This window comes from Chelonoidis abingdonii, chromosome 5 (assembly GCF_003597395.2).
Source record: "Chelonoidis abingdonii isolate Lonesome George chromosome 5, CheloAbing_2.0, whole genome shotgun sequence".
NCBI classification, from domain to species: domain Eukaryota; kingdom Metazoa; phylum Chordata; order Testudines; family Testudinidae; genus Chelonoidis; species Chelonoidis abingdonii.
Window position 1 is genome coordinate 119,262,088 of NC_133773.1, and position 23,842 is coordinate 119,285,929.

Below are 23,842 nucleotides of genomic sequence, written 5' to 3' on the forward strand. Positions count from 1 at the left end.
GAGATTGGTTTCATGAGTGTTTCTGTAGTGAAGAGTCAGAGGAAAGATATCTCCTTACAATAGTCTCTTCATGAAATGTTTTTAACAGACTGTATTAGAGGTTCCCAATAAGAATGTCGTGGTTTCTCAGAGTGATCGCATCAACAATTGACTTATTTATTGAAAACTATGATAATACAAGACTTATAAACAATTACAATGAATTAAATAAATAAAGTAATCTAAGCGTTCCTAAATAAGGAAATATTATTGAACAGCCGAATTCCCAAACACTACAAAAAGTCGCTTGAACAAAAACCTGTTCTGATTTATTTTCACTTGGATGGTGAGCTAAGGCCCTCTAACACTAGGGGATAAATCGAATTAGCTAAATCGGGTAAAAACTGAATTATAATTCGATTCATGCGGCCACCACTAGGCACAGTAATTCGGTGCGTTGTGTCCATATCCGAGGCTAACGGCGATTTCTGAAGCATGCAATTGGGGTAGCTCTTCCGTAGCTATCCCATAGTTTCACGCAGTCTTCCCGCCGCCCTTGAATTTGGTTGAATCATTATGTCGCGAGGGTGTTTCTAGAAATGTTCGTCAGTCATTTCCTCCTCGGGAAAACATCGCTGAATCCGTTCGCACCGTTTTTCCCTGGATTGCCCTGGCAGAACGCCATAGCACGGCACCATAGGAGCCCGTTCAGCTTTTTTTTTTTTTTTCGCGGCACGTCCATAGTTGTACTGGATGCGCGGAGAGACGAGGAGCGACATCCAGGGCGCTACACAAGCGCATTCACTTGCTTTGCAATGATAGCAGAGATGGTTACGGAGACGGTGTTCTTACCGTCTACTGCCGGGAGGGAAACTGGCATGAAAATGACGGTATCCTCATCCCTCTGTACTGTCCACTGCATATCATGAATGCCCCTGCGGCTGAAATGGCCAGCGGGCGGCAACGCAAAAGCAAATTTGGGATTGGCGTCACTTGGGACTGACGTCAATCCCCCTTGAGGTTTCTAAAAATAGAGTCAGTCCTCCTAACTAGGGGCCAACGTCGTATTAGCAGGACCTATGTATCAGAGCAAGTGCTCGTTGTCAGTATTCACAGGGGTGCCCAGCACAACCCCCCGTTGCCTTACCTCCTCCCCAAACTCCCGGGCATACGTGCAGTGTCCCGCACCCGATTATGCGTCGTCATGAGTTATAAAGAATCAGAATAAGAAACAGAACAACTGTTCAGGAGATAAAATGAGCGGGAGGCAGCCGCCCGGTGCTTGTCGTCAGGCAGTACACGCTCGTGTTTTTCTTTACACAGAAGGGAGGGGCTAATATGTCAGCCTCTCCAGTTGCGTATAGTGAAGAACTGGTTACCAGCCGTTCTGTACATCTACTGGGAGTAACTGGAGTATTCCCATTTTACCCGGCCGCCCCCGCCAGCGCTCACCTGAAAGGGTCCAGCCAGGAGCGCCACGGGCTGATGGCGACGCCGGATATCAGTCAGTATGTGCGACGCTCCCCCGGTGAGAGGGAGAGAGCGGAGACCTGTCTCGTCAACTGCGCATGCATGCGTTAACCAAACGCAGCATTCAGTACACCATAGGATGACATGAGAAGCCATCCGAAATGCATTTCTTCCCTTTCTTCACGTGAGTGATGGGGGGGCTGGAGCTATTCCCTGAACACGGCAGACACATGTGGTTTGAACCACCATGGAGCATCAGCAGAGAATGCAATTTCTTTCAGAGATGCTGTGATGTGGATAGCTGGAGTCTCAGTACCCCTCGACGATGGCTCATTTGAGTCATTCTCTGGCCTTCCCGTACGCTGTCAGCGCAGTGCTGTGTATACGTGGAAATTTTTTTTTCTCAACGCTTTGGTCTCATTTTCTTGTTTCGTAACGGAGTCTGATCAACAGATTTTCTCCCCATACAGCGCATCAGATCTAGTACTCCATACGGCCATGCTGGAGCTCTTCTTTGGGATTTGAAACTGCATCCAGCCCCATCTCCCTTAAGTCTGATCCAGAGTCCACCGCTGGGAAACAGGAAATAAATTCAAAATTCGCGGGCTTTCCTGTTACCTGCGCTGTCATCTGGGTTTAGTTGCTGTCAGACGGTCAGTTGAGCAGTGTGGGATACTCGCCGGAGGCATAAGTCGATTTCCGTCACACCAACGTATCTGATATTGTAATATCAATTAGCGCTAACTCCTCTCTGGGTGGATACAGAAACTCGATTTAAGAGCCCTTTTATATCGATTAAAGGGCGTGGTTGTTGGACGGTACAGCGTAAACATTTAAACCGCCTTAACGAATTATAAAACCGCGTAGTGACAGGCCTAAGCAAAAGCCATAAGAGTCCTTTGTGGATGCCATCAGACCCTGTGGCTGAGGTTTTAACAATGCCCAGTTGAGGGTAGTAAAACCTCCCAGAGTATACAGTAGTTTCATCTGCACTGTGGGTAGATGCTGCTCTTGCCAAAAGACAAATGTCGAATCGTTGGTTTCCTAAGAATAAGAATGCCATTAACCAGGTCAGTCCAGGTCGATCCGCCAATTCCGTCTCGACAGGAATCGGCAGTAATCCCCAGGCTCCCTGCCCCCCAGAGGGGTACCAAAATCTAAGATCAAATGCTCTCTATCTGCCATCCACCTCTTACCTGCACAGACAGAGGCTAGGAACCATTCTACCTTCATCTGGCTAATAGCCTATTTGTGGACTTAACTCTATTAATTTATTTAGTTTCCTTTAACCTATTATGTCTAGCCTCCAGCTTCCAGCTAAGGCGTTCCACAGTTGATTATTTTTTTTTTCTTTTTTTTTTCTTTTTTTTTTAACTCTGGTGTTACTGCTTATTCCTTCTCCAAAAATTATAGGACTGGTTTCTGACATCACAACTGGTTTCTGTGGAAATGATTGCAATGTTACAAACAAAAGATTGTGAATGAGCAGCAGGATCAGCTTAGCTCTTATGAAAACCAGACTTTGTGTTTCTTACAAGTGCCCTAACTAATAAAAAAAACAAGTAAAGAAAAGAAAAAATTTAAGATGGTTTACAAATTATTCTGGTTATGTTTTCCTTAGGGCATCATCAGCTCTTTACATGTATTTCACAGAGAAATAAATTATTTTGTTTAGATGTTACACCAAAATTATAATGAATCCATGTCATTGTAGGAAAATATCCTGTTCAGTTTTCAGTGAAGTAGTTGTTCAAGATTTCATCTATCATTCTGATCTTATTCACTTGATTCAAAGAAAAAAGGATAATTAGTTTATGGAACTGACTATAAAATAATAATAAATATTCCCTTTTTTATCCCAAAGGGCCCAATTATTTCTAGGTACTGCCAATACTTGGCAAGAAACAATACATGTATCCAACAAGTTCATTAATAAACAAATACACCCAGAGTAAGCACTACGTGAGAGAGATTCTCTCATCTTCCCAGAGTTGCTCCTGTCACTACGACATTTCCTGCTACTGGGAAAGCAGATTTGAGGCTTTCTTGGAGTATACCTTAATGTTGCCCTATAATTATGATTCATCCAGCAAAATCTAGAGAAAGAAAAAAATATCTATTTCCTAGGGTTGCTGAAATGAAGTACTTCATATCTCTGTTGTTTCTGAAAGATGCATTGACTGTTTTCATTAACAATCAAATTCCTTTTAACCCATTTGCAAACTGGTTTACTTCACATTGAAAAGAAAGATGTGCTAAACTGAAGGATTAATTCAAAAGCCATCATTTATATTTCATTCCATAAACAAACTGTCCTGTTTGTAATAAGCAAATCAAAATTGGGCAATATATAATCTTTAAAGGCTTATCAAACAAACACCAAATGGGCGTTTCCTACAATGATGCATGTTTTTTATGATTCTGACGTAAAAAAGGTGTTCAGTATCAAAACAAAAAGTACCGTAATCCAATCTGCCAGAGAACGGACTAAACCATGATGAATTGAGGCAAAAGATTCATCCAATATTCCAAATGTTCTAACAAAGGACAGAGTACATGGGGATTTGGGCAAGAGGTATGCTCCCAGCAGCGAACAATCTTTGTAGCACAGATGTTTGTGTAAGAGTGCCCAGAGGCTATGGTGACAGACACTTCAGAAATGCAAACAATCACCATTTCCCAAGCTACTGATGCCCAATGGAAAATATCCTATTTAGAAATAACCTTGATTATATTTTTTAATTTTCTTGTTTGTTTATTACAGAAAGCACTTATAAGAAATCAAAGGTCAAAAGATTTAAATTCACAATCCCCTACTGACAGCATCACCATAATTTTCACAGCAACTACTGTGAGGCTATAATGAAAATGATGGTTTTATAAACAATAGCAGCAAACTCTTAAGTCAACCTCATTCATGCAACAAAGAACATGGGGTGCAAGGTGAGTGGGGTATTGTATGTGTGTATAAAACATTTCAGGTAGAACTATTTTCATAGAGAGGCCTCCGTTTTCTCAAAGAGTAATCAGCACCTCTAAGAGCTCTGCATCAGCTTAACTTATGTAATAAAATATACTTTTAGCTACTTGCTTCTAAACAATTAAAAACAACGGGGAATCCTTGTGGCAGCTTAGAGACCAATTCATTTATTTGAGCATAAGCTTTTGTGGGCTAAAAGAATGGGTTTTAGCCCACGAAAGCTTATGCCCAAATAAATGAGTTAGTCTCTAAGCTGCCCCAAGGACTCCTTGTTTTTGCTGATACAGACTAACACTGCTACCACTCTGAAACCTAAACAATTAAAGGTAGGCTAATAATGAAACTAATAGCACAATCACAATCAAGTCTCAAATGCGGTGAAAGGTGCAATAAGTGACACCTCTTTACAGTGTAATGTTGTTATCAGATCTGATGGCCCTAGGCAATCAAAGACTAGAACCTCTTGTGGCATGGCACAGATTTCTGAGCTGAATATTGTAACAGTGCTCTGGATGACTGAGCTGCACAGCGTCGTCCAAAATTGCAGTGGTGCTCCAGGTGGCTGGAACCGCACAGAACCACTAAAGATACTGTTTCGTTGCCTGTTCTCTGCTGACATGCCTCCCAGCTATAAAATGCTGCTAAGATGAGCTAAGGAAAAACATGACTATAACCTACACACTGCACTGCTCAGATTTACTATGGAAATGTAGCATGCAACATAAACAGACACTCAAAGCCTGCAACCTTATGTCTTATAGCAGGTTCAATTTGAGAAGAAAAAGCTCACAGTAAAGTTGCAGAAATGTAGCTGGTTAGGTAGATAAAACTACAGAATCTGAGAATTAAAATGTGTGTATGTGCTGAGGGACCATTCAAAATTAGAGCCTTCATTTAGAAATGGAGTTTCCACTTCTCCCCAATCATCCTTCCGCATGACAGGTAAAATCACTGCCCAGAGGGGCTTGCCTCTTTCACCAAACTTGTATAAGAAAAACACTCAATAGTTGATGACCAGAAATACCCTTCTGATTAATAGACTACCTCCATGTACATCTTCCCCTCTGTCTATCAGATGCAGTCTGACCCTAACTTCCAGTAACAGTCATCCCAGTTTTTGTTTCCCTCTAAACAGAATTTCAGTGCAATAGATCATATTCATACATTACCCCAGGCTCCTCTACCAGATCAAATGGCAGAACTAATACTGGAGAAAGCATTTGTTTCTATAACAGTATTCAGAAAATAGAGGTCCCTTTGGGGATGAACTCAAACTATCCTTGAGGTTGCTGTTATTGCACAGAAAGGCTTCCTGCAAAAAAGTTCTGCCAGTTTACCTGCCCTAATGCAGACTTGGAATACGCTTACATTGTCAAAAAAGGAGTGCTCTTAACTTGCATTAGCTAACCCACATTAGCCAATTCAGGTTAAAATAGCAGCAAAAACACAGCAATTCAGCTTTTAACTCAAATTAGCAACAAGTTCAACCTCAGGCTCTCTAACCTGAATTAAAAGCTGAGTTGCTGTGACTTCATTGCTATTTTAACCACAGCTAGCTAATGAGGGTTAGGTAACCTGAGTTAAGAACACTTTTTTGGGAGAAAGGAGTGGTTTGCAGTTTAGACATACCCTGAGAAGACAGACAGAGGAGAAAAATGAGACAGACCTCACAGGCTCAGGCAGACACCTTTAGAGAAATTCTAACACTATTCTCAGGCTCTAGCCTAAAGGGAACTGGCTGAATTGAATATGTATCATATGTATCACTTTTAACAACTCGCTATCAGACAATGCTCACCTACTGATGGACAGGACACAATCCCTTCAGCAGCAAAAAATCAGGATTGTGGAGAAAAAGCATTCTTGCAGGAACAAGATATTCGCCATCCCATCTGCCTCCTCTATCTCATCTCATATACACTTTTTCTTAACATCCAAATGTCACCCTTAGGCTTAAAAAGAGCAGATGTTCTTTTAAGAATATAGGAGGCTAATTTTCAGACAACCTGCTCTTTTATCAGTTAAGGAAATTCTACAAAATATCTTACAGGACCTCAGGGCAAATGCATTTAGAGGAGTACTAAAAAAGTGAGAACCAAGATATTCACAGAGTTGGTTTAATATGGGTTGAGCTGTCATATCCTAAATATTGAAGAAAAAAAAAAATCAGGAAATTAGAAGCAACCAGGGAATAAAGGCTTGTGGGAAAGTTCACAATGATCTCTGCTTGCAGCTCTGCATGGAAAAATTTGCTTCAAAATAGTTTTTGCCGTTGGCTGAAGAATGCTTCTGAAACATGCCACAAAGCTTAAGACTTTGCTGCCTCACTCTCAGAATATGCTTTGTGAAAGACGGTTACTCACCTTTGTAACTGTTGTTCTTCGAGATGTGTTGCTCATATCCATTCCAGTTAGGTGTGCACGCGCCGCGTGCATGTTCGTTGGAAGATTTTTACCCTAGCAACACTCGGTGGGTCGGCTGGGTCGCCCCCTGGAGTGGCGCCACTGCGGCGCCGGATATATACCCCTGCCGACCCAACCGCTCCTCAGTTCCTTCTTGCCGGCTATTCTGACAGTGGGGAAGGAGGGCGGGCTTGGAATGGATATGAGCAACACATCTCAACAGCAGTTACAAAAGGTGAGTAAACCGTCTTTTCTTCTTTGAGTGCTCTCAATATCATTCCAGTTAGGTGATTCCCAAGCGCTTACCTACCGCAGTGGGGTCCAGAGTTGAGAATGTCGCACGAGTGATCTTGCAGAGCCAAAGGTAGCTGCTGATTCCATGGCTGGTTGAGATGGCGACAGGTTATACCCAGAGGAGTATCGTCGAGTGCGTTACCGATGCAGCGATTCATAGTCTTCGGGATGTCCGCAGAGCCATGTAGCCCTGGGCAACGAGCCAGTTCCAGTATGGTGGTGGCGAGCAGCAGGAGAGGGGAGCCCCCTGGTAAATCAGAGTACGTGCAGTTCCGCACCTGCACGATGGCTCGTAGGGACAGGAGCCAAGTCGTAACAGGTGCGGATGCACGATGTCACGCTAGACGATGAAACTCTTTGTGAGGAAACGGGTAAGGCCCTTCATAACGCTCGCCACCACACGAAGAGCCTGGGGCATTCTGCGAAGGCTTCCACTCGATCATAAAAGCGGAGCAATGTGGCTCACGGACGTCTTAGGATTGCAATTGTTGCTCCCTGCGAGATGAAATGTGGCTTCAGGAAGAAGACCAGAAAGGTAAGATCTCCTGGCTAAACATGGACAGGCCAATTACCACTTTGAGGATGAAAGGCCGGATGTGGTCGCAACTTGCACCTTGTCTTGTGGAAAACTGTATTACTGGAGGTCACTGTGAGAGCCGAAGCTTTGGAAATCGTCTTGCCGATGTGATTGGCCGCAGAAAGCGGCTTTTCAGGACAGGTACAGAAGGGAGCAAGCTTGCTTAACGGTCGCCAACTGCGGTGAAACATAAGTCTGGTTAAGAAACCAGATTGAGCTCCCAGGTTGGGGCAGAGGCAGGTACCTGAGGAGTATGAGCGCTCTAAGCCCTTGAGGAATCGAGATACATAGGATAGTGAAAACATTTGATGCACCATTCTTCCCCTACGTGAACGGTTAGATTATTTTAATGGCCGCCAAGATGTAACACTCAGTTGATGACACTGCCCTAGGCGCTGCTGCCGTCTTAAGAGACCAAGCAGTAAGTCAAGAATGGTGGGATCGAGACCTTGGCGGGAACGAAGAACGTTCTGCTCTCACACCAGCAATCGAGAAACGCTCCTCCCTTAGCCACGAATATGCTTGATCTAGTGGAAGGCTTGATCTGCTACCCCACAGTACTTGTTGCACTGGGGCCGAGCAAACGCAACTCAGACTGGGTCATAATTAGGAGACATGCCGTGAGATGGACGGCGACTGTAGGCTCTGGTGGTGTGAAGTTTGCCATGGTCCTGAGTATCGAGTTGGGTTGCAGAGTTAGTAGAAGGATGGGGCTGGGGCCATTTGAACAGGTCGAGCAACATGGTGTAACAGTGCTACTTGGGCATGGGACTTGGGGGGAAAGCGATCATGATCGAAGCGGGCTCTGTACCCTGGCATACTTTCAGCAGGGGACCGTATGTGACGAGGGACACGGGAATCAGTGTGAATCATAGAACATGGTGAGTTCATCCAGTAAGTTAGGAAAGTGTCCCTATCAACCCTGGGAGAGCCTTGAAAGGAACAGAATATTTGGCATTTCCTCGTTCTCGCGGGATGCGAGAGGTCTACACGTGGGTAAAGTCCCCACCGTCGGTAAGACCGAAAGAATATGGTCCGCGGCGAAGCGATCTCACTCGAAGAAAGGAGGATCTGCTGAGGCGATCCGCCAAAGTGTGTCGCAACTGCCGGAGAAAGACGCTCACGAGGTCTATAGAGTGGGCTATACAAAAGTCCCGGAGTCGTATGGCTTCCTGACAAAGGGTCGAGGACCTTGTCCGCCCCGTTTGTTATATATAGATACATGGCGTGTTGTGTCTGCCTGTGACTATTGACACACAACCGGCTTGCAAGTGCTGCTGAACCGGCCTGGCACTGCCAAGGCGGCCTACTCTCAGCTCCCAGACATTGATGCACAGAAACAGCTCCTAGAGATGAAAAGGCTTTGAGTTGCGTAGATGTCCGGGAGTGAGCACTCCAGCGGAGATGACGGTCCCGTCGTCAGGGACATAGAGGGCTGGGGCGGATGGAATAGCAGCCCTGCGCACACCAGGGAGGGGATCAGCCACCATTTGAAGGAGCCTAGGATGCTCGGGGGAATGACGACTATCATGTCTATGGCATCTCTGCCTGGTCGGTACAGTGAGCTGAGCCACGATTGGAGAGGACGGAGGCGCAGTCTGGCATGTTTCGTCACAGACGTGCAGGCCGCCATGTGACCCAGGAGACCGAGGCAAGTGCGAACCAAAGTCAATGGAACAGCTTGCAGGCTCTGGATGATGGCCACCATTGCCTGGAACCGGGGCAGCGGTAAGCAGGCTCTGGCGAGATTGGAGTCCAGGGTGACGCCAATAAAGTCTATCCTCTGAGTGGGAATCAGAGTGGATTTTTCCGCATCGATCATCAGGCCTACATGTAGGAAAAGGTCCTTGACAACGCTGACTAGATGGGTGACTTGTGCCTCGGAGGTCCCTCGGATGAGCCAGTCGTCTAGATACGGAAAAACGTGTATCCGACCGTGGCGGAGGTGGGCGGCGACTACAGCCATGCATTTTGTAAATACTCTTGGGGCTGTAGAGAGGCCGAACGCTAGGACTGCGAACTGAAAATGTTGGCAGTTGGCTACGAACCGGAGGTATTTCCTGTGAGGAGGGTAGATGGCTATGTGAAAATACGCATCTTTCATGTCGAGGGCGGCATACCAGTCTCCGGGATCCAGGGATGAGATGATGGTCCCCAGGGATACCATGCGGAAATTCAACTTTATCATGAATTAGTTGAGTTCCCGCAGACCCAGGATAGGTCTGAGACCCCACTTTGCCTTGGGGATTAGGAAGTAGTGGGAGTAATACCCTGTGCCCCTTTTGTGTTTTGGTACCTCCTCTATGGCTCCTTTGGCAAGGAGCGTCTGCACCTCCTGAAGGAAGAATTGCTCGTGAAAGGGGTCCCTGAAGAGGGATGAGGAAGGGGGCGTGGAAGTGGGGGGTGAAATAAATTGGAGGTGGTACCCAAATTCCAGCGTGCATAAGACCCAGCGATCTGACGTTAGCTGGGACCACGCAGGAGGAAAAGGGAGAGGCGGTTGAAGAAAGGAGCGAACGGATCCTTTAACGAAACTGGTACATCGCCCTCGGGCGCGCCTTCAAAAAGGTGGGTTTTGGCCCTGTGGGTGGTTTGGAGGGACCTTGGTTCTGGCCCCCTTGGGTGCCTGACTGCCTCCGACGACCGGTTCTACCCTGCCTTCTGGCAAAGTCCTGTCTCTGTCTGGGCTGAGGGTAAGAGCGGTGTGGCTGGGGGTGGAAGGGCCTGTGCTGAGTCACTGGCGCGTGCATGCCTAGTGAGCGCATAATGACCTTGTTATCTTTTAGGCTTTGCAGCCTAAGGTCTGTCTTGTCAGAGAAGAGGCCTTGCCCTTCAAAGGGGAGGTCCTGGATTGTATGCTGGAGCTCCGGGGGAAGCCTGAGACTTGCAGCCTTGAGATACGTCTCATAGTAACTCTGGAGGCTAGGGTCCTGGCTGCAGAGTGGGCCGCGTCCAAGAAAGCCTGGAGGGGAGTTCTAGCCACCTTTTTTCCCTCATCCAGGAGGGCCGCAAATTCCTGCCGGTAGTCCTGCGGGAGCAACTCCTTAAACTTGTCCGCTGCCGTCCAAGTATTATAGTTATAGCAGCTAAGGAGGGCTTGCTGATTAGCCACGTGGAGTTGGAGTGCCCCTGCAGAGTAGACTTTGCACCCCAGCAAGTCCATGCGCCTGGCGTCCTTTGATTTCGGGGCTGGGGCCTGCTGGCCATGGCGCTCTCTCTCATTGACCGACTGGACAACGAGGGAGCAGGGAGGAGGATGGACATATAAGTATTCATAGCCCTTGGAGGGCACCATATATTTACGTTTCACTCCCCGGGCAGCAGGTGGGATAGAGGCCGGAGACTGCCAGATCGTGTTGGCATTGGCCTGGATCGTCCGGATAAAGGGGAGGGCCACTCTCGTGGGGGTATCAGATGATAAAATATCCACCACTGGGTCCTCTACCTCCGGGACCTCCTCGACTTGCAAATTCATATTTAGTGCCACACGCCTGAGGAGGTCCTGGTGGGCCCTCAGGTCAATTGGCGGAGGGCTTACAGATGATGTTCTGGCTACCGCCTCGTCAGGGGAGGAGGATGAGGAGACAGCAGGGACAAGCGGGTCAGTTGAGGCCTCTTCTTGGTGGCTAGCCTCTGTCTCCCTTGGGATCTGGAAGTCCTGTGGCTGGACCAGCGCTTCCTCCAAAGTAGAAGAAGGAGGGCTGCTTATAGTGGCTTCCAGCACCCGGTGCTACGATGTGGCAGAGCGAGATGGGCCTGGATGTGCACCTTGGGCCTGATGATATGCCCAAGGTGTCCAGAATGCCCACTGGTGAGGGCCATGATCTTGGGCCTGGGGCTCATGGAATATCCTGGCGGGCACATCGGAATCTCTGTCCTGGGTTTACGAACTGTCCACCTGCGAAGACACGGATGGGTACCAGGACGGCCAGGGAGGAGCTGAAAGACCCCGGTAAGAGTCCTCCTCTGTCGCCGTTGCTGATCTCCTTGGCACTGGGGATCAGTACCTGGAGCCATACAGGTACCGAGAACGAGATCGGGACCTGCGACCTGCACGGTGCTGGGAGGTCGACCTGGATCTCAAACGGCTGCGTCGGGAACGGCTGCGAGAGTCCCAGTGCCGGGAGCAGTGCTGGGAGCTGGAACGGTACCAAGAGTACTGAGCCGGAGGCCGAGACGTCAATCTATATTGCAAGTACGACCGGTACCGACGAGGCGAGCGGTGCCGGGACTGCGAGCGGCATCAGGACCGTGATCGTCGACGGGACCGCAAACGGCGCCGGGACCTGGATCGTGATTGGTGCTGAGCTGCCGAGTCGACTGAAGACGGTCTCATTAGGGCTGGCTTGGCTATCGAGTGTAATACCCACACCGGCGGTGCCGGGGGTTGAGGCAGGACAGACTCCGTCATAGCCATGAGGTCCCTGGCTGTGGAGAATGTCTCCGGTGTAGGGGGGACCGTAAGCTCAACCACAGGCCTCGGCGGGGAGCTCTCAGGGACCGGAGTCGACGGCCCCCGCGGGACCAGAGTCGACGGTACCGCAGCAGTCGGTGCCGCGGCAGGTGTAGGTGCCAGGCGGTCCGAACGATGCTGCGTCTGCAGCGCGGAGGGCACAGAGGTAGTGGAGGACTTCGACCTTCTCAGTTTCAGGGAGAGAGATCGGTGCCGAGGAGGTCCCTGCGCCAGAGATGGCTGGTGCCGCGGCGTCTTAGCGGTGCCAGCACGGTTCAGTGCTGGAAGAGCGCTTCTAGCAGAATGCTCGGCGCTCGGTGCCAAGGGTGGAGGATTCAGAGCTGCCTCCATCAGGAGATTCTTTAGGCGAAAGTCTCTCTCTTTCTTTGTCCTCGGTTTAAATGCTTGCAAATATGGCACTTATCTGTAATGTGCGATTCCCCGAGGCACTTGAGACAGGAGTCGTGGGGATCTCCTGTAGACATCAGCTTGTGGCAGGCCGAGCAAGGTTTGAATTCCGGTGAACCGGGCATGGGCCTTGGCACCGGGTGCGGGGAAGGGGCTAATGCCCAAACCCCGCTTAACTATATATACACTATCTATCTAAACAACTATCAAACTAACTGTAATTATATAAATTCCAACTATATATAAGAAAGATATTGAAGAAACTATGAGTAGCTAGGGAAGTGGAAGACAGCTAAACCGCGCTCCACTGTTCCAACGACCGACACGGGCGGTAAGAAGGAACTGAGGAGCGGTTGGGTCGGCAGGGGTATATATCCAGCGCCATGGTGGCGCCACTCCAGGGGGCCACCCAGCTGACCCACCGAGTGTTGCTAGGGTAAAAATCTTCCCACGAATATGTATGCAGCGCACGCGCACCTAACTAGAATGGATATGAGCAAGCACTCAAAGAAGAACAGCCTGATTACCATAGGAAGGGAGACAGAAAGAAAACGGGGTACAAGTGACAAGAGGAAGCTTTACGATTGCTCTGTGATCTGAGGAAGGTATCCAGTTGGATGAAGAGTGCCTGCCACAAATGTAAAAATGAATAGGATTAGATTCTTACCTTTGTTTTCCTCAGAAGCAAGTTTTTCCTCAGATTCTTCTGAAGAATTCTGTACATTTTTTTCCGGGAAAGAGGGTGCTTGAGTTTTATTCCTCTGTTCAGGTTCAAGCCTGGACCTACAAGCACAAGAGCCCATAATTTAACTAAGTTTATACAGCTGATTCTCCCTAAAATGAGAATAAGGAGTTGATCAAAGATTAGTTGGAAATATAGCACACAGTAAAGTCATCCTTACAAAACTCTTATGAAAATTTACCAGCCAAGACACAAAAATCTACTTACTATCCTTTACCATGATGTTTGAGAATAATAAATGAAATGAAAAATGTTTTACTCAGTCCAGAAAAAGTAATTATTTGCGCAGGGTAAGCAAAATATTGTATCCATTTATTGCAGCCTTATTAAAGATTTCAATGAACTTCCTTTGATAAACCTAGCATATTAAAATGTCAATTCTAACAGTCCTTTAATACCAAACATGCTTTCTGTTTGGCCAATGGCCAATTCAACATTAGTTTTCAAGTAATTTTTGAGTTCTTACTGTACATATTGTCAAAATATCATCAAGCAAAGGTAACAAAATATGAACTCTCAGCATCTGGTTTCAACCATAATTATCTTTACTCAGCAAGTCAAAGTACTCCAGTAGTACAGCCTGTAAAGGAAAATGAATCTCACATATACTGTTTGCCGAAGAGCATAGCGGATACTTAGATGCAAATCAAGAAAGTTTTATATGATGTACAACTGCAACTGTCTGTAATGTTAATAAGTGTGGTATGAAAAGAGAATTGGGCTGAGACTTAGGAAACATGAATTCATCCTCAGCTCAGCCACTGGCCCGCTAAGTGACTTTGGGCAAGTCAATCTCTCTGTGCCTCGATTTCTTCATCTGTAAAATGGGGATAATGATGCTGACCTCATTTGTAAAATGCTTTGAGATCTACTGATTAAAATAGCTACATAAATAAATTAATTAATCCCTATCTCTTATTATTATTAAAAGCTCAATTAAAATATCAGTTGCTTATTCAGTGATCTCTGACTAAATATCTGTCATACATATTTCTCCTAAAAAAAAATAAATACATAGATAGAGTAATAGTGGGATTGAAAATGAGCACTAAACTTCAGTGGTTTGCCTTTCTCAGCTATGAACTCTAACAGCAAGACAGTGCACGACTGAAGCTAAACTACTGTGTTATATGGAGCAACTAAATAGCAGATCTGACTTCTTTATATTTTTTCCAGTATTGATGAAAATTTGCTACCTAAGAACGCAAATGACTGATAAAAACTATCAGGCAGTAACACCTGCCCACACAGTGCACTAGGTATTGCACTAGCTTACACACACACACACACACACACACACACTTTTACTGTGTCTAAATACTTGTGTATAATTCCTTTTGTATTAGGATGTGTGTTAGGATATTAATAAAAAATGGAGAAAGTGGAATAAAAAGTCTAATCTGGTCATTCTCACTATGGGGGATGGATAGCTCAGTGGTTTGAGCACTGGCCTGCTAAAACCAGGGTTATGAGTTTAATCTTTGAGGGGGGGCCATTTAGGGAACTGGGATAAAAATCTGTCTGGGGACTGATCCTGCTCTGAGCAGGGGGTTGGACTAGATGACCTCCTGAGGTCCCTTCCAACTCTGATATTCTAGGATATAATTACTCTATGATATGATTTAAAACAAGACAAAAGAGAGGTAACAAGAACTCTGTTTGGTCCAAAATATTAACTACAAGAACTGGGTCTTGGGGGAAGCATGTACAGTAAAGAAAAGCCTTCTGTATGTACTATAGACAAATCTATGGCTTGCTGAAGATGACAATAACAATTGTTCTGAAAACCAATAAAATACTGATTCCCCATATAAATGAAAACTAACTTTAAAAGCTGTATCCACTGCCAGAGTTTGCAGTCTGTACCTATGAACCTATAATTTTAAATATCAATGAATATAACTATTTTTAACTAATTAGGCACATTTCATAAAATCATAGAAATGTAGGGCTGGAACGGACCTTGAGAGGTCTGTCCAGCCCTTTCTGCTGAGGCAGGACCAAGTAAACCTACCATCCCTGACAGGTGCTTGTCCAATCTGTTCTTAAAAACCTCTAGTGATGGGGATTCTGCAACCTCCCTTAGAAGTTTCAGAGTTGTAGTCTGTTAGTCTGTATCAGCAAAAAGAACGAGAAGTACTTGTGGCACCTTAGAGACTAAAGTGGGTTTAGCCCATGAAAGCTTATGTCGAAATAAATTAGTTAGTCTCTAAGGTGCCACAAGTATTCCTCATTCTTTTTCCTTAGAAGCTCGTTTCAGATCTTAACTAGCCTCAGATCTAACCTACATCCCCTTTGCTGCAGATTAAGCCCATTACTTCTTGTCCTATCTTCAGTGGACATGAGTAACAACTAATCACAGTCCTCATTTAACAGCCTTTAACATATTTGAAGACTATTATCAGGTCCCCCCCAGCCTTCTTTTCTCAAACTAAAGGTCATTTTGAATTCTAATTCTGTTCTCCAAAGTGCTTGGAACCCCTCTCAGCTTGGAGTCATCTGCAAATTTTATAAGCACACTCTGCAAATCATTAATGCAAATACTGACTAGTACTGGTCCCAAGACTGATCCCTGTAGGATCCCACTAGATACACTCTCTGTTTGACAGCAAACCATTGATAACTACCGAGTATGGTCTTTTAACCAGTTATGCACCCACTTTATAGTAATTGAATCTAGACTGCATTTTCCTAGTTTGCTCACCGAAATATCATAAGGGACTGTGTCAAAAGTCTTATTAAAATCAAGATACATTTCATCTACTGCTTTCTCACTATCCACTAGGTCAGTAACCTAGCAACATAAAAAGAGAAGGATAACAGCCCACTTCTCTTAACATATCATTTTGGGAAATTAGTCAAATCTAACTGGCAGAACTTTTGAATACACAAAGCCAAATTATATTATGTCAGGAAATTACAACACCTAGATAGTTTGTTTAAGATTTAGCATGCTCATCTAAATAAAGAGAAACAAGATTTACTTCAACAATACTAAAAAAGGCTCCTGTTAACAAGTATATATTTAATGCCTGCTAAACTATAGTAAAGAAGATCTGATGAAGGATTGACTTTTAAATAAATATATCCCTTTATTTTTTGTAATCCTTAACTTCCAGAGTATGCTAATATATCCATTTTCAATTAAAAATGAATAAAAAGCCTGCAATGCAGCAGACTTTAACCTAGTTTAAATAATAAAACAAATTCTTATTATCACATAAAGTGTCTTCTGAAATCCTAAGGGAAATTACAAATCAACTAGTTGAAGCCATATGAAAGAAAGCAATTTTTCTTTTAAGTCAGTCATCAGAAAGATTGGTTTATGCCCTGTGATTTATTTAAATTGAATTTTAATTTAAATAGCAATTTAGCTATTATATCACATCGGCAATGCATACAGCCTCCACCTGGCTAACATCTGCTTTCTGGTTTTTACAATGGGTAACAGGGGCAAAACAACATCCTTTGGTCTTCTGCTCAAGATTTTATTTAAGTATTATACAGTTGCTTAGTCTTGAGAGAAGTTCTAACTTCTAGTGCATCTCTTTTGCTCCATTGTTAGCGCACATAAAATTAATTTGTTTTCCCATTTAGTTCACTGAGGCATCTTGAAAATGGTGAGCAGAATAGCAGGGAACATTTATTAGGTTAATTAGATAAACTGCTGGAATCAAACTTTTTTTTTCTTCAAAATTCTATATGAAGAATACTGAATCTGACAAGATTTTATGCTTAATGCACAAATTTGATTGCTGGGTTACTTTTTATCCATTGTGTCATCACGAGAAGCTGCCTCTCAATGGGTTACAAAAAATTTTAAAGAGTTATCCTGACTTTCTCATACAGTTGGTTTCAACCTCTCCACAAAAGAAAAATAAAATAGATCTTATAGCTATTTATTTCTAAGGGGAAAAGCCTCAAGTGAATCTCATCACCTCTAATTACAGATGTTGTATGCGTCTGGGTGGAATATACATCCCAGAGGATATTTAAAGACACTCCACTAGTTTTAATTTAAATAATATCTGACATGTTTGCACTTTAACCAGATAAAGGAGTATGAGTTCTTTGAAAAATGTTTGAGACTTTAACTACTGGCACATATGTTGTGCAATTTGTTATTTCCACATGAAAACCTGCCTAAGGGAAATCAGGGCTAAAATTTGCATTGTGAAGACTGAGAAAAGACTGGCAGTATTACAACTTTAGAGACTTTGGTTTTTAGATGTGACACACTTTAAATTGTTAACTTCCTCACTCAGTCTCCCCACATGAAAATGAACAAACCAAAAAGAAAAAACTTGCAGGCAGCTGTGCTTGTAACCCTTGGATGGAAAAAAGCAACAACCTGCATATTCTTTCACAGTGGCCTTCCTTGAAAAAAAAATATTCATTTGGATAACCGGATGTTCCAGGGGAGTAGTAAAATAGTACTTAGACTTTTCACCTCTAGGCGACTAGTTCAATCTAACTCATGCTAGTGGCAGAAGGAAGCTGTTATCTTCCAATAGCTGTTTGATGAGCTATGAGTTTGTGGTTTCAATCCAGTTTCTAGTTAGTCCTCATCACAAAAACAGCCAAGTCAAGCATTCTTTTATCTCTCTTAGTAGTGTCCACAGGAAGATCAGAGCTGAATGGGCATGAAGAGTGAACAATTACCCACAGAGTGGGTATCCTTCGTATTAGGTTTGAGGAATTCTGTCAGGTTGCAGTGTCTCCAAACTGGATGATTTTACATACAGTAGCATATATCTGTATAATCAAGTGGAATGCCCCAAGGGTTGGTCCTGGGGCTGGTTTTGTTCAATATCTTCATTAATGATCTGGGGGATGGCGTGGACTGCACCCTCAGCAAGTTTGCAGAGCACACTAAACTGAGAGGAGTGGTAGATACGCTGGAGGGTAGAGATAGGATACAGAGGGACCTAGACAAATTAGAGGATTGGGCCAAAAGAACCTGATGAGGTTCAACAAAGACCAGTGCAGGGTCCTGCACTTAGGATGGAAAAATTCATGCCACTGCTCAGACTAGGACCGATCGCTTAAGCAGCAGTTCTGCAGAAAAGAACCTAGGTACAGAGGACAAGAAGCTGTATATGAATCGATGGTGTGCCTTGTTATCAAGAAGGCTACTGCATTTTGCTGTATACATAGGGGCATGCAGCAGATGAGGGACGTGTCATTTCCCCTCTATTTGACATGGGTGAGGTTCATCTGGAGTACCGTATCCAGTTTTGGACCACACTACAAGAAGCATGTGGAAAAATTGGAAAACAGTCCAGCGGAGGGCAACAAAAATGATAGAGGCTGGAGCACATGACTTATGAGGAGAAGTGAGGAACTGGGATTGTTTAGTCTGCAGAAGAGAGAGAGAGGGATTTGATAGCTGCTTTCAATCTACCTGAAGGGGTTCCAAAGAGATGGATCTAGACTGTTCTCAGTGGTGCAGATGACCGAACAAGGATAATGTCTCAAGTTGCCAGTGGGAGGTTTAGTGGATTTAGGAAAACTTTTTCACTAGGAGGGTGGTGAACACTGGAATGGTTACCTATGGAGGTGGAATCTCCTTCCTTAGAGGTTTTTAGGCCCAGGCTAGAGAGCCCGCTGGGATGATTTAGTTGGGGATTGATCCTGCTTTGAGCAGGGGGTTGGACTAGATGACCTCCTGAGGTCCCTTCCAACCCTGATATTCTATGATCTAATTTTAAAAAGGATGGATTACAGAGGCAATTTCAGTTCTACACAAGAGTTTCCTTCTATTTGTGAGTTTCAAGTCAGATGGTTAACCCTTCTTTTAACAATTCTGTGGTTTATTCATATACATATCTGAAATCTGGAACAAATGGTTACATATTTTAGCATTCAGCATTTTATAGCCTTCACGGTGTGATACAGGCATAAAAGGTACTAACATGCAGCCATTCACAATGAAAGCTCCGCATATTGCTGATTCTAATGAATACGTGCATCAGTTGAGAATTGCTGGTCCCATGCTCTAGGTTCATATTTATTCAGCTAAAGAGTTACACAGGGAATCAGGCAATTTAAAGTAATTACTCACAATCTTTTCTTATCTACCATTCGTTTGACTCGGACAGCTCTTTGTTCAGAGTACAGCTTACACACTCCTGTTCAAAAATGTCAAGAAGAGCAGAAAAATATGTAGTTAGACGACCACGATTTTCTCTCAGGAATTATCAGTATGATTTAAAAATATAAAAATAAAGAGGCTGACAATATTGTACAATCAAATAATCATTCACTTTGAACTGTTATACATTTGTAGAAAAACAAGTACACGGTACTTTTTAAATAATCTTCAGTGAAGTCCAAGACAGCTGCTCTGTGCTCCCTCACTTGTGGAGATTGGACGTTCTTGTGTGCTGAAATGAAAAATTTCAAGATAATATTTTACACTTTTATTGAAGAATATGAAAGCCCAGCTCTTCAGTTTGCCACAGAACATACTCTATATACAGCTTTATATTTATAAAAGTCTATTAGTAGTATATTTTAAGAAATTAAATGTATATCTTCAAAATAGCAATTCAAGAAAATAAAAAATAGTATCACGTAGTTTACCTTTTATCGTTGCTTGTAGATATTCTCTTCAGGTGCCCTACCCGTGTCAATTACATTTGAATTAAATATAGACTTTTGCTCAAGCCAAGCTTAAAGAGACAAATCTAAAGACTCAACTTACCTGTAATGTTCTAGACTGTAAACTCTCCAGGATAGAGATTGTCCTGATATTTGTGTCTTGCCCAGTGCCAAACACCAAATTTGACACTTAAACATTTGTTTTTTATTTTAATAATATATAGCTCCCATGACTACATTACAGATATACTTTTCTGATTAGTGCTTCAGAGGTATATCTATCTATCTATGGAAGCTTAAATTTGATGCAAACCTTTAGTATACTTAGCCCACAATCTTTATCACATATTAGGGAAGACCGGCTTTTTAGCAAGAAAACCTAGGGTTATATATAACCTGACACAGTATGCCCACCCATTCCTTGAATTTATCTTTACAATGTATTCCAGTCTCTTCTCTTAATAGTCTACTCCCTGTGCTGATGGTCCTCTTTGGAGTTTATATAATAAAGACAAGAAATAGATACTTATTTCTAAGGGCTTGTCTACACAGAGCAGTAATATAGACTCTAGAAATCACACTTCTGAAGTGCACTGAAGTGTTGCACATTAACTGGTCCATGTAGATCCTGCTGGTGCGCACTAAAGGTACCCCAGTGTGCTTTAATGTAGTGCTGCTTGAAACAGTACTATGTTAAGGGCATATGAAATATTACAAACAGATTACCGGTACTCATTACAATATATATGAGTAAAATATACAAAGAATGTATACAAAGAGAGCTCCAACCTCCTCTCCCCTCAATTTTTGGGGATCTACATAAAACTCGAAATTTCCTAAAAATAATCCCCCCAAATAAAATTAATAAAACCCCCAAAATAGAAACCCTAGTAATACATTATCTTTTATCAGAGCAATTTTGTCCTTTTCTTGTAGCTTGACCTGTCATGATTGACCATGACTTTTGACATGCCATGTACTCACAGGACACTTGGTGCATGCAGTCAAATCCATTTTAAAAAGGCAAAAGAACACTCAGGTCTTGAACCCTCATAAAATATACCCTGAGAGGCTTTCATCGATATCAGAAGACTCTTCCTCAAACTATCAAGATTGGCCATATTCCTTTACAAAACTCGGTATCCAGCAGTGGCCACAATATTCCAAGAGTGCTATCAAGAAAACTTTGCATAATGAAACCATTATCACTTAGTTGTATACAACTAATTCTTCCTGGCCAGTCTATATGAATGTTTAGTTTGTGGCAAGTGGTGGTGTGAACCGTTTACTAGTGCACTTTGATCTACCTCGCTTTAATCCAGGAGTAGATCTAAGCCAGTGGTGGGTAACCTGTGGCCTCCATGCGGCCCATCAGGGTAATCTGATTGTGGCCCATGAGACATTTTGCTGACGTTGACCATCTGCAGGCACAGTTCCCCGCAGCTCCCAGTGGCTGTGGTTCCCAGCCAATGGGAGCTGCAGGAAGCGGCGGCAAGCATGTCCCTGCAGGCCGCTGCTTCCCGCAGCTCCCATTGGTCAGGAACGGCAACTGTGGCCACTGGGAGCTGCAGGGAACAGTGCCTGCGTGCAGTCAACATCAGCAAAATGTCTTGCAGCCCGCAATCAGATTACCCTGACGGGCCACGTGTGGGCCGCAGGTTGGCCACCACTGATCTAAGCACACTATAGAACTGTTAGTGTACGGCAGCTGAGTCCACATGGACAATAAGTGTGTGGCAGTCTAGTGTAGGGTTGATTTACACCTCAATTTGCCAGGAAAGAAGTGTTTGTGTAGACAAGCCCTCTGTTTATGAAGTAATAGAAAATGTAAAATCTTTTAATATTGGAATACTCTGCATCACTGAAGGGTTTCATTTTTTTGTTAGAATTTCCTCTAGAAGAAAGGCTTCAAATTTAGCAAGGACAACTGTTCAATTCTCATTTTTGTCCATATTTCATTGAAATCTTCAATTTTATCACTATTTATCAGAACTAATGTAACAAATAACTAGTTCCATACCCTAGAATGATGCTCATCAGTTTGAAAATAAAAAGTAATTTCACTTCAAGATACAATATTTTTTATATTTCTAGACATAAAAGACAGACATTATAAGCACTTTGTGCAAAATTTAGTTTCTGTACTGTTCCCAGATTCCATAAAAACAAATAATACCCAACAACCTTCACTTAGGGTGAAATCTTGGACCCACTGACTTCAGTAGGGCTGGGATATCACCTTTTAACACAAAAGCTAGGTCTGATTAAAAAGGGATACGCTTAGAAACGGTGGGGAAAGTAATGATGAAGATTTAGTAACTATACAGTCTGATTAGAAATATTTCTATTTCTCTACTCTGTACATATTGGTCACTTAAGCTGTTGACTTTTATTAGTACAGCTTACTGGGAAAGTCGCCTATTGACTTTATTGGATTTTGGGTCAGCCCTGTATGCCATTTTGCCAAAAAATTATTACTTACATGGTAAATGTTTAAAAAGACAGATTTTTTTTCTTTTAATCAGATGCTAATTAATGGACTGGGGTGGCTAGGTTAAATTCTATGTGCTGGACTCTCCTTTAACTCATACAAATGTACATCAAGAATAATTCCACAGAAATCAGGAGTTACATGGGTTTAAGTGAATGGAAACCCTAAGTATCTTTCTTTTAAAAGGTTGTTCTGTATATTGTTCAACCTTCACAGTCATATCAGCATTTATCATGAACTCTTCAATAATTAACATAATCCATTTATCATTATACTAATTTACCTTCCGTTCTCAGCTGTTGAATGGCATCAGCACATGTCCTCATAAATATCTGAGCATCTTGATCAATCTGATCACGTTCTGTGTCTGTCATCCTAATATATTCTGACATAAGATGGCTGGGGGAAAAAAACAAATACTATCATTTTCTAAAATCCTGTATAATCTATAAATATATATTTTGACCTTCCTTTCCCCACTTCTCTTCATACAGGTTTTTTGTTGTTGTTTTGTTTTGTTATGCAGCCTGATTTTCATAAAGAACAAGAAGGTGCAATAGGCCACTCTCAAAGTACAACACCTAGAACACTGGTGGAATATCACTAAAAATCAGCCACCTACCTTTCTGTGACTGTTGTTCAAGATGCGTTGCACATGTCCATTCCACTGTGGGTGTGCGCACGCCTCACGCGCAGTTGTCAGAGAACTTTTTCCCCTCTTCAGTACCTATCGGGGCAGCTTGAGAGCCCTCGGCCATCGCATGCCACTGCATGCACGTATAAGAGGACGGAGCCACCCTGACTCTCCGCAGTTCCTTCTTACTGGATAGACTCCGATAGAGAGGAAAAGGAAAGTGGGTCATGGAATGGACATGTGCAACACATTTCGAAGAACATCATTTACGGAAAGGTAGGTGTGACCAAACGCACCCCTATATTCACCACTGTGGTAATAATCTTTATATAAAATATCCATTGTGAGGTAGCATTTGAAAACTAACAACTCACTGGTCAATAAAATCATGATGAAATGTGCATAGCAACATTATACGTAAAGTTATGAACATAAGCTGAAATTATGACTCAAGGTGTTTACCAGGCAAGTCTGGAGAGTGGGTAAACCAGTTTTTCAAAGCTGACACCTCTAGACAGGTGTCATCAAAGCTGATGGGCTCACCTGTCATACGGCTATTCTTTGGCAAAGGAGGAGGGGAGGAACAAACAGATCTCTATTTTAGCAAACAACAGCAGGGAACCTCTTACAACAAAAGTCTCCTTGTCTCTTGTCCTCACAGCAGGAATTAACTTTATCTTGGGGTAACCCTCATGAAAATGCATTTCAAAGGAGGACTGGATTATTAATGGTTCTTTGATTATTAGCGGCAAACATGCCCAATTTTTGGCCTGTGACGGGACACTAGATAGGGTGGGATCTGAGTTACT

The 23,842-nt window shown here is 43.5% G+C and overlaps 1 protein-coding gene across 4 annotated transcripts in view; it reads right to left on the reverse strand.

The window, feature by feature from the left end:
- STX18 (syntaxin 18) overlaps window positions 1-23,842 on the reverse strand; it is a 112,266-nt gene that overhangs the window by 19,502 nt on the left and 68,922 nt on the right. For 3 of the 4 annotated variants that reach the window (XM_075066597.1, XM_075066599.1, XM_075066600.1), the window contains 4 exons: window positions 22,683-22,798; window positions 19,614-19,691; window positions 19,370-19,436; window positions 13,231-13,346 (listed from right to left, as the gene is read on the reverse strand). In XM_075066597.1, the coding sequence (XP_074922698.1) occupies window positions 13,231-13,346; window positions 19,370-19,436; window positions 19,614-19,691; window positions 22,683-22,798 (377 nt within the window). The remainder of the gene's footprint in view (window positions 1-13,230; window positions 13,347-19,369; window positions 19,437-19,613; window positions 19,692-22,682; window positions 22,799-23,842) is intronic. The other variant, XM_075066598.1, reaches the window with a different exon arrangement.